This window comes from Nanorana parkeri, unplaced genomic scaffold (assembly GCF_000935625.1).
Source record: "Nanorana parkeri isolate BGI_ZX_2015 unplaced genomic scaffold, ASM93562v1 scaffold23, whole genome shotgun sequence".
Taxonomy (NCBI): domain Eukaryota; kingdom Metazoa; phylum Chordata; class Amphibia; order Anura; family Dicroglossidae; genus Nanorana; species Nanorana parkeri.
Window position 1 is genome coordinate 2,617,257 of NW_017306291.1, and position 11,621 is coordinate 2,628,877.

Consider the following 11,621-nt stretch of genomic DNA (forward strand, 5'->3'; position numbering starts at 1 on the left):
TCAAATTGTAACGTATACAAAACAATTGGCCTGATTTACTACAGAAGTTGAGAATGTTCACTCAAAAAATTGATGAAAAATCTACTTCAATTATCCAGTCATGTGAAAAGCATTTGCATATACAGATATTCAGTATTCAAAGTAAACAAGAATTTGCTTTTAACATGACTGGAAAATTAAAGTGAACACCATTTTTGTAACTCCTACATTAGAGCAAAGTGTGATCAATTCAAGGCAATTCCTGGTAATTGTGCTGTCCATTCCTGCATCACCCCTCTATGGCATAGAGCCATTAGAGCAAAAATGCATTAGTGATATGGGAGAGATGTGTGATTCAGAAAATGGACATAAAGAGAGAAAGATGTGGCTAGAGAAACATGGAGAAGGAGAGAGATAAAGATAGAGAACTAGAAAGATTGTGAGTGAGATAGACATAGAGAAAGATAGCAATAGAGACATTTGGAAATAGAGAGAGATGTAGAACTAGAAAGATCTAGAGGGAGATAGAGATAGAAAAAGGTGAAGAGAGAGGTGTCTATAAAGAAAGGTGGAGATAGAGAGACAGTCGGAGATAGGGATAGACAGTCCTTCTAATTTGCTAAAAGACCTAGAGACATTAGCAATCCTTTTATTTCCTACCAGACGGGGGGATGTAGGAGGAGGTGATGTTGCCCTTTTTACAGATGTATCCTAGCTTTTGGGAACACTCTTTGTTTTCCCACTTAGCGTTTTTTCCAGGATTCAGCGCCACGCAGTTCTTCCCTGGTTCTGCTGAAGGGTTTCCTAAAGGAAGTAATGAAAATTCGTATTTAGAAACACTTAAAGGACATTTTATTAGAAAAAAACAGGTTATTCATAGGTTATAAAGCATACCAAGAACTCAGAGGAAAGCATTCCATGTAATGTCATTCAACCAAACGGGCATGGGCCTCTACTTCCAGATATGATGAGGTGGTGTGGAGGGTAATACAAATTACATTCAGACTGCATAATCTCTGTACATTTAGATTTATATAATATCAATTAGATTTACCACTACCAAGGTGATGCAATATGTGGACCTCTCTAAACTATAAATGTAATGTGTATTTAATCAAGCAGGCCCTTACACTACATCGTTGTTGGTAGATCTAAGGGAGATTGTAGAGTCAGATTGTAGTGTGTAGTGAGCTTTATCAAAGTACACATATCCATTAACGTAAATATAAGCAGATTTAAACTGGCTGGACCCTTGATTACAGGTTTCAAGCAATAGGAATATGGCTGTCAATCCTCTGTTTTGATACTAAGTTTTCAAAAAATAAAGCAATGCTGAATTTCGTTTTTGACCTCTAGAAGAAAATAAAGCCTTCCCCACACAATATACTGGGCCTGAGCCAACATGGACAACATGCTAGTCACTAAGCACAATGCACATCTGAAACAGAATCTTACCACAACTATTCACCTTGATTCAGGTAAGAGAATACACCGCAGCATTTATTATGTAGAGCTGTGGCTTGCAGTCATGAAAAGAAACATTGACTGGAGTTCTCCTTTAAAGGGTGTGCATAACCCAAGTGGGCTTGTTTATTGGGCACAAACTGCTAAATTACTTAAGCGAGAAGTGATTGGCTGATTTTAAAGAAATTTGAAAAGCTACTGATTTACCTGGAAGCCAGTTAAGGTATCGGAATGGATTTCCATTGTCCCACTTCCAACCGGCGTTAAAGTCCAGACTATTGAGACCCACCCATAAGGGTGCTGTAACAGTATTGGTTAATCCTATGAAAGAAAAGCACATAATAGATCAGGAAAGTATATAGAAGGTTGAAGAGAAACTAAACTTCATAATGATCAATTAGAAATTTGAGGGAAATGTTACAACATATAATGATGACCCCAACCCATCAAGGTTATGAAATAAATTGCAAGTTACATCTAGAGCTATTTCCTCGAGACCTGTGTCCTTCTCACATTCAAACTCTATTTTGTTTGTATACTTTTTTTGTCCTTTTATCTGTAATATATACAGTATATACTGTATTAGTATATACACTATACCTTCAATGGTATATACACTATATACAATATACAGTATCTACAAATGTTGCACTAAAAAGAGAACTAAATAGCAAGAGAAACAAAGACTGCAGAATGGTTTAGAGCAAAATCTTGATGCAGCTCTTTCAAAATCCATACCAGACCCTTATCTCAGATAGATTAAGGAAGGACCCCATGAAAAAGCACACATCAGAGTCCCCCCTTCAAATCAGGAGCCCCCGCCCCCTTCACATAAGAGCCCCCCTTTCACATCAGAGTACCCCATTATATCAAGGGCCCCCCTTCATATCAGGAGCTCCCTTCTTTCACATCAGAGTACCCCCTTTCACACTAGGATCCTCCTTCACATTAGAGCCCACTACTTTCACATCAGATTACTCCCTGCTCCATGGAAAGGCATGATGCAGAGGCACCTCTGAGGAAGCCATAAGGCACCCTAGGGTGCCGTGGCACATTGGTTGAGAAGGGCTGGTTTAGAGCAAGGACACACCCCAAACCTTTCTCCTACCAGAGAAAAGTTTTCTGCCAACAAGCATGGAGGCATTGGTGAGCTTTCTTATTAGAATGCCCAGAACATTTACCAAAATGAGTGTCTCAGATGGAACCTATAATCAATTATTTGTGATTTTATACAAATAAATAAATATACAAGTCAGTGATTTATAAATGTGTAAACTTAAAAAAATAAATAAATAAAACTGACCAAAAAGCAATCTTGCTTCCTTTAAGGTCCCATTGATATGATATGCCATTCATGGATTGAGTACCCCCAACTAGACTGGATTAAAATTATGTGGAGTCTGGATTTAAAATGTATCTAAACCCCAAACCAAAAATGTTATACAGCTTATTGTGGCTTACCAGTCCTTAGATATGTTGGCTGAATTAATTTTATCTTTTTTTCAGGTTTTTTTGTCCCTTTACTTTCACCTATTAATCCTGTGAATAGCACACCTCCTGTCCCTGGCTAGGCTACACTCACTCCTCCAGTATGTATGGTGGGAGCCAAGGCTGTCACCCAGGCTGAACATCAAACATGTATGTTTTTGTCCATATCTATTACATAAAGGAGATTAGTAGTTTCAAGAAGGAAGATCCCTTCCTTCTGGAATGGTTATTTTGTGTACTTGCTGAAAATTTTCTTAAACTAAAAATAAACCCAATGCGACCACCATATCTAAGGAATGGCAAGCTGCAATATATAAAAATGTTTTGTTCTTGATTTTAGTTATTATTTTAATGACAGGTTTAGCTTATCTCAAATTCCCATAGATATAAACCCCAAGACTTCCAATTATTTTCAGAGTGAAGTTTTGGAATCACTGCGATTCTGCTTACTTTTTGTGTTGGTTAGCTTACTGTAGAACTGTGTTTGAAAGGATTCTCAGAGATATTGTCATATTGTTTCAGCTTCATACTGTACCGTGTTCACTGGTTGTATTCATGTCTTTGATTTCTTTTATTTATCTGTGACCGTCCTATCATTATTAATCCCCTACATAACTCACCTGAAATGTACGTTTGCTCGTGTAATTCAGTTACACTTAGTAATTCCGCATCCTGCTGCTGACAGCTCCTCCGCGCTTGGTACCAAGTCAGAGCCGCATTTGAAATTATTTGATAGTTGACTCCAGTGATGGAATCTGTTGTCCACATATTTTCCATTGTAGCTGAAAAGAGGAAACAGATTTAAAGGAACAGCATCCTAAAGAACTGCCAATCCAAAAGGAGTTTTATTTGTGAAAAATGATGCACAGCTCAAGCATCTTAATTACACATCACCTTAACAACAATAGACTGTATGGATCATGACCAGGGTATGTCAGAGGTAGCCTGCCCTTCCATATAACCCTCTTAATAACCCACACACCAAACTCCAACCTATGACCAATTTTCCCAAGAAAAAACACACATTAGACTTTTATAGAGTTCAAAGGCCACAGCAGCACTCTTTAGTTAAATGCCAAAAGTAAATACTGTATGTATAAATAACCATGTAATAATATAAGTTTATGAAGAAACAACTGGTTTCCATGTCCTTGAAGGCATTTAATGGAACAAAGCCACCCATAACCATATGACGTCTAACGCCAGCTAGGCTCCATTCCCTTGTACAGGAAACTTGTATATTTTTTTTAAAAGTCAGTTTTATGTTAATTGAAATAGAAGAATTAGACATAAACCCAGTCTGATTAGGGTGTATTAAAGCTATTATTAATCAGGGTGTATTAAAGAAATTATCACCTTGTTTAATCCATTCGCTAATATCTTGGGTAAGATTTTAAAAAGTAGTGAAATTGGACGCTAGGATTCAGGAAGTAGTGGATCTTTACCCTTTTTTGGGATTGCTATTTTAAAGGCATCATACATCGAGGATGGAAGAAGGCCCATATCAAATGCTACATTGAAGGTGTTTAAAAATGTTGGGAGTAAGATATCTCCAAATATTTTGTAGAGCTCTATGGGTGAGCCATCTAACCTGAGTGATTTACTACCCAGAAGCTCTAGCAAAGCTGACTCCAGTTCCTCCATTCTCAATGGAGCGTCCAAAAAAAGTCTATCAGATCCAGACATTAAATTTGTAAATGAAGGGCCAATTATATAGACTGGTGTAGGTCATCATTACAGGTGAATGCAGTTGGGACTGGGGAAGGGGGTGGAGGGGGTGTTATGAATTAGTTCACCTTTTAATTTTTTGTAAAATTTGAACTAACCTTTACATTTTTACTGACCTATAAAAAGTCTTCTGACCACTGTCGACATCTCTTGCACCCTTTTTCCCTACAGTTTATTTGCTGAATTTAGCCATGAATCTCTTGAAGTTGGACCAGACAAGAGAGATCAAAATAAGGAAAAGGATATCACAGTTTACACCGGTGTGTTTTGGAAATGCGTATTAAGTGCTCATTTGTCCACACTTTAAATCAATGCATGATAACACCTCAAGCACAGTGCAATGGGAATGGTGCCCCAAAGCACCACAACATACTTGTGTTGTAGTGCACTGCAATGCACAGATCTGCATTGTGTTGCCCTGCACTGAATAAATGCTGCCTATGTGGGTTTAGTGTACTAAATAAGCTTTGGCAACCTATTCAAAATAAATCAGCTGCTTAGAGTAGAACTAAACTCTCGAATTACAATTAATATTTTTTTACACTATGCCCCCAATAGTTAGATTGTTGGTCTACTTTAGAAAAAATGTAAATATGAAGTTTTGTTAATTGAATACTTACCTACACGTGTGCTCTTACAGAAACTTCCATTTATGTGCCCTTTCACTCCAAACACAGGTGCACCGTTATTTATCCTCAAATACAAGTTGCAATAGAATTACATGTCCCTACATGCATAGTGCTATGAATCCTTGCAATGGCTTGTAGATATCTGGGGAAGCAGTGACACAGGCGGTGGACACTGTCAATCACCCTCTTCGGTAGGTGGGCACGAATGACAGGAGAATGGGCTTCAACACATCCCGCTGTGCACATCCAGGCCATATGTGCTGGCAAGGCGTGCATCAATGAGCAGGATTGTAGTACTTGTTGCATTATTGAGCTCCCCTAGCTGACACTGCTGGTTGTGCTAACAACCTGTTGTCACCTAGTGACAGGGACAGGGAAGAGGCCTTTTGGAAAGCAGTAAGAATAGGTAACATTGCATATGAGGATACCACTGATGGTTTGCTGGATTGCATCTACTAAGAGGACATCATGGTAGGCAGCAGTTTTATTGAATAAAAATGTAACATTTACATGCACTTTATATAGTTAAATGTGCACTGCTGCAACACACTGGTATGAATGGGCCCTAAATATTGAGGCTTGGTTCTGCCCCCTCTAACCCTGCCACCCTGGGCAATGGCCCATGAATCCCTTTTGGTAAAACTACCCCCATACACATCATGCCATCCTATTTTTCTGGCGTGTTACTGTACAAATGCAAGATAAGCTCACAAGACAAACAGAGAACTACCTCCTTCTTCCAATGCATATCTATGGAACACCAGTGCACAACCAAGGCTTTCACCAGTCCTTCGTCATAAACAATAGAAAAAAAGTGTTTGCACATGGTTCTGGGTCCTGTAAAAAGCCTCTTTATTTATTCAAGAATTTATTTATTTTCCTTGAATAAATAAATAACACTTTTACCGTATCCGCAACTGTGTGCAAACACTTTTTTGTACTCTACGAAATTCCTTTTTGTAATTTTTTTCTTTACTTATTTATACTTCAGTTTCTTTTTACAGTAAATTCAGTTGTGGTGTTTTAAAGGTTCTCTGTCAAGAACTCGGCCCCAAGAGTGAGGTGGAAGTGAACAGATCCTGGTCAGGGGGAGAGAGAGGAAACTCCATGTGACTTTCTGACATGTGGAATGATCTCTCTTGTTCTGCCCATTGTTTGCTGTGACCTTTTTCCTCTGATGTAATCTGGACAGTGAAGTGTGTTATCAGGCGGAGAGGAAATAGGAAGCAACTCACTTTCTAGAGGGTTTGTATACTGCTGGGCTCAGGCCTGAGGGTCATTTCCTCCTCCAGCACAAAAACCAAAGCTCTGAAATTAGGTCTCCAAGTCACCGATTTTACACTAGCACTCTGTTTATGTAACATGGCCGTATTGGGATGTGTTTAACCACTTCAGCTCCTACACCTGTAAATAGGGTTGCCCCCTGTCCAGGATTCACCCGAACAGTTCGGGTTTTGAATGCTGTGTCCGGGTTTCATGGCAGCAGAAACCCGGACACAAGATGCCAGGCAGACAGGGGCAACCAAAATTAAGATAGGGGCTACTGGCCCCCCACTGAAAATACTCTCGACTGTGATATTTACATATGAATGGGTGGCGCTATTTACATCTGAATAAGCCGTGGCTCATTTTCCCAAAATAAATATCGGCACGTTGCTAGAGTGTTCGGGGTTCACTTGAAGAAAAGGTGGCAACCCTACCTGTAAACCTCATAAAAAATACCCACAATAGGGAAGGATATCCCCAGTTTATTAAACAGGAGATCCTCCATGGTAAATAACAGAACAAGCATATACACTTTGGGGTTGTACACATCACAAAGCTCATACTAAACTCCTATCTTGTTGGGGGGTCAGAGGATCTGGTGAGTTACCTATGTGGTACCACAATGGAAGCCATACTGTGTTTGCTACCATTTCAATGGTGACTTTTCATTGTAAGCCCCCCATAGTAAGAAATGTTTGCTCCAATTAAAATGTTACACCACATTTCAGTATACAGTGGGTATAGAAAAGAATCACCACCCTTTAAAATAATCACATTTTGTTGATTTGCAGCCTGAAATGAAGACAGACCCAGTTTTTGTTTTATCCAGCTGTATTAACTTATAACATCCAAATGAAAGATATAACACCAACATGTCAAAAAAAAACAAAAAAAAAATCAAAAAGAGAATCACTGAGTTGGAAAAAGGATCACCCCCTTGTGTCAGTATGTTGTTGAACCAACTTTTGCTTTAATTACAAACTGCTTTTTTTTCTGACATGTTGGAGTTATATTTTCACTTTGATGTTATAGGTTAAGACAGCTGGATAAGAAAGGGGGGGGGGGGGATTCTTTTCTATACCCAATATATGTTCAATAACAATAAATGCAGTACACATACACTATGATGTTCTCCAGTAGGGTGGTCTCTTATTGGGTCCCTTTCTTCTATCCTTTTTTATTTTCCCACTTACCCATTTTTGCTGTAAAAAAAAACAAATTCTCTGTTCTTCCCCTTGTATCTCAGTAAACAGCATGGGTTATCTCTTAAATGGAAAGTGCATGGACACTTGGCAGTTACTGAAATAACTGCTAAACCTAGTGATCTATATATAATTTAGTAGCATTATGGCTACTAAAGGGAGGAAATAGGAAATATGTATGCTCCCCAGCCACATCTAGTGGCCATAATGCAGCTTTACAGTGTAATACATTCGACCTGAAAAGAAAATATATTAAAAACTTAGTTTTTATCACAATTCACACAAAACGATTGTTCACAGATATCCGCAGGCTGAAGGGCCCAGAGAATTGTTTATAAATAGACCCCTTAAAGTGTATTTAAAACCCCCCCCCCCCACCAAAAAATTTTTTTTTTAAATCTTTGCTTGTTTTGGTATGTTAAACATACAATTGAAAGAATTTTGTTATATCTGTTAGAGATCTGTTGATTCTGCCAGCAATTCAGTGAGCATGCACTGTGCCTGTGCTGCACTGAAATCTCAAGCAGTGTTATCAGCCCTGCCCAGTAACCTCCGTGAACTGCAGAACAACTCACCCTATGTTATGAAGGTGAGGAGACGGGGATATATGCTGTAGTTTAAATCAGGGATGAGCAGCTTAGGGTGACAATGCTGCTCCTCTATAGATTCAATACCGGAAGTGAGCGTTGTCACCATGGGACAAGGTAAAAATAATGGGGAAAAAACCAATGCATTGCATTTTTGTCCTTGGGTATAGATACATTTTAAACATTTCTAACAAGGCTGAGTTATTCTGGTCCGGGTCAGAGTACCTGACATAAGAAAGGAGAATCTCTGCCAAGTAGCCAACAAATTACAAGTGATAAAGTGCTTTAAAAAATGCTCTGTGGAGTTTGTAAAAAAATTTTTTTCCATGAAAGAACGGCAACAGAAAAGGTTTATATAACATAAAACACACATAAAAGGCAGAAGGGAAGCAGAATGATCAGTGGAACATGGACACAAGTTTAGAATCACAGCAGTCACTGTTGCCTGCCGGTTATCATGTAGCAGAGGTCTCTCTGAATCGTTATTCCAAACACAAATGTTGCTTACACAGAGGATATGTAGACAGAGAGTGAACGGGACCTCTTGATGACAGAAACATCGTCAGAGGTTAATGATCAGAGCAGATGTTTGGTGTTATGCTAGTCAGATAGCTGCACCTTGCCTAAAATAACAATGACAAAACAAGCACCAGCACATGGCCTCTCCTCCCAAAAAAAGTTTTTAAAGGGCCACTATAAACTTGTTAATTTTCTATAGATCCACATGTGAAAGATAACAACATAAAGTTGGACTCCAGGCAAACAGATGTATCTACAGATTAAAAACATATACAGTATAAGAGCTGTCAAAGATTTGGTTATTTCTGTCTATCGAGTCCTGATATGTACATAGCAATGCCCTGTCTGGCAGGGGACCTGAACTTTCTCTGCTTTCACTTACAGCAGTGACTACTTTACAACACACACAGGGACCATGGGGAACAAAAGTAGTCACCCTCCAGAAGGAAGGACAGTGTCAGCACCAATTCAGAGATGATTTGAGGATCTACAGCCGAGTGATACACAAATAAGATACAATTGTATTAATACTTAAGGTACAGAAATGCATTTTTAAGGTTTAACTCCTGAGTTTAGAGTCACTTTAAATACATTTTTATTTTTATAGATTTGAAAGAGTGAGTCTTGTTGTGGTTCTCAGATCTACATTTTCTTTCCTATGTCTACAGAAGGTCAAACCATCAGCTATGTGACCCATGAAGAAATAATACACACAAAAAATACACAAAAAAAGGGTTGGTTTATCCCACAAGTGCTTTTTTCACCCCTATTTCCCCTTATCCTGGCTTTTCAAAATAACAAGTGTAATAATTAGAGTTGAGATGAGACGTATTGTGTAGTATAACACTTTTCATAATTAAAATTATACAGTTTTATTGAGGTTTATTCATCAGGAAAAAAACAACCTAGAAAGACAACTGAGGAAGGAAGCTATACAATTAAACAAATATCCTCTGGTAAGAAAAGGACATCACTGGTATCCCTGCAGATCTTCTGGCTGCATGCTTATACTTGGAGGAGACTGTAGCATGGTAGCATGATCATCAAGAGATGCTGGTATGCTCATTTACTGATATGACTACCCTTTTATCAAGCAATACAAAGAAATTTAAGGCAGCAGAATAATTAAGGATACCATTAAATCTCTAGAGAGAGAAGCAAAAAAGGTGAAATTTTATATTTACAGATTTTTTTGTTTTTTTTCTGGGATATTTTTAAAAAGAAGTTAATGAGTACAGAGATGTACCTGTTTTTTAAACAGAACCGCAGATAATGAGGATGATTCCGTAAAGCACGGCAACATTTTTCTGGCTCTTATGGCCATATTAGAAAGTCCTGCACATAAATTCATGAACACCATGTGTTTAATTGCTAATTGTAAAGTAGCAAGTATCCCTCCGCACTCCAAACTGGAATCCTGGTGAATAATTTCCAATAATTGCGATTTCAGATGCATGTAAAAAGTTTAGGTAGTTCTAATGTCCAACACTTTTACATTCTAGCGCTATGGTAGCAACAAATTTATTAAGAAATACTGCCATACTGGTGATAAGAAAATTGGGGGGTAAATAAGACCTTCTCCTTGTTTGAGCAAATTTCTGTTGCATGTGTAAGTATTGTATCACATGTCTGAGGCACCAGATTCATATACACCTTAACGACAGTTACATGAATCTATTACAAGTTGCGCCATTTGTTGCATGGACAGGAGACAGATTTTTAATCAGGAGACAGAATTCTAATGAGTGTCTACCACACTCTTTATGAATTCCAGGTAATATCTGCAAGCTTTAGGAACCTATAAATCCCAACTGTTCTACTAATGTAGAGATAAGTATGGAACGTTGTAAAAACTACAGCATATCATCAGAAGACCAAACACAACACTTACATTTATGTGGACAAAATCCATACAGCTTGTCTTTATCATAATCTGCTGTTGTAGAGCACCAGAGACCGCCATCATTTCTTCCATCAGTGGTACAGTCCGCATACCACTTGGAGTTAAACTTGAATGGAAAGACACAGGGCTGACCATTAGCATTTCCATTTAAAGAAAAGGTCTCTGTACAAAAAAAAAAAAAAAGGGAGAATAATATACCAAATATACAAAAAGTCCTTCTCTAGAAGAACACCGGATACAAATATTTATCAAGAGTAAAGAGTATTGCTGGGTGGAATTCCATATCAGTCAATCAGACTTCACCTTTTGTTCAGTGTACAATAATCATAACTGCTGAGAACCATGAGTCAACCCAATTTATATAACAATTTGAGTCCTGGCCAAGTAATATACAAGACAATTTGCATTGGAAGGGTAGGGCCACAGCTTTATTGGATTAAAGCAGCATATGTTACTAACATATTTTTTACTAACATCTTTAGTAAACCAACATAACTCAGTAGCAGTAACAGGAGGACTTCAAGCACCTAAAATCTACACAGGTGCCAGACCAGCATCCAGTAAGCAATACTCACAGAGGACCTACAGCCAGAACCCTTTAAAGATTGCAAAGTAAAAAACCGCCAACAAAGCCGCAATAACCTTAAAATAAGGAGGGTGGTAGGAGACATTCTTGATCACTGGTCAGGCTGCAAGAGGTCAATGTCCTTCCCCTCACACATTTCAAGGTGCCACCAACTTTACCACCCTGTCCAAAGATAGACCAATCCCAAAACTTTAATCTGCATAATTAATAAAGATTATTTTGCCATGCGAGGGGGCAAGAGGCTTAATCCACTGCCCTCCATAACAACTA

The 11,621-nt window shown here is 38.4% G+C and overlaps 1 protein-coding gene across 1 annotated transcript in view; it reads right to left on the reverse strand.

Moving 5' to 3' along the window:
* Positions 1-11,621, reverse strand: part of MRC1 (mannose receptor, C type 1) — a 69,968-nt gene that overhangs the window by 46,859 nt on the left and 11,488 nt on the right. Inside the window, exons 3-6 of the mRNA XM_018564250.1 lie at positions 10,754-10,927; positions 3,552-3,713; positions 1,651-1,764; positions 640-783 (exon numbers count right to left, since the gene is read on the reverse strand). Coding sequence (XP_018419752.1) covers positions 640-783; positions 1,651-1,764; positions 3,552-3,713; positions 10,754-10,927 — 594 coding nt within the window. The remainder of the gene's footprint in view (positions 1-639; positions 784-1,650; positions 1,765-3,551; positions 3,714-10,753; positions 10,928-11,621) is intronic.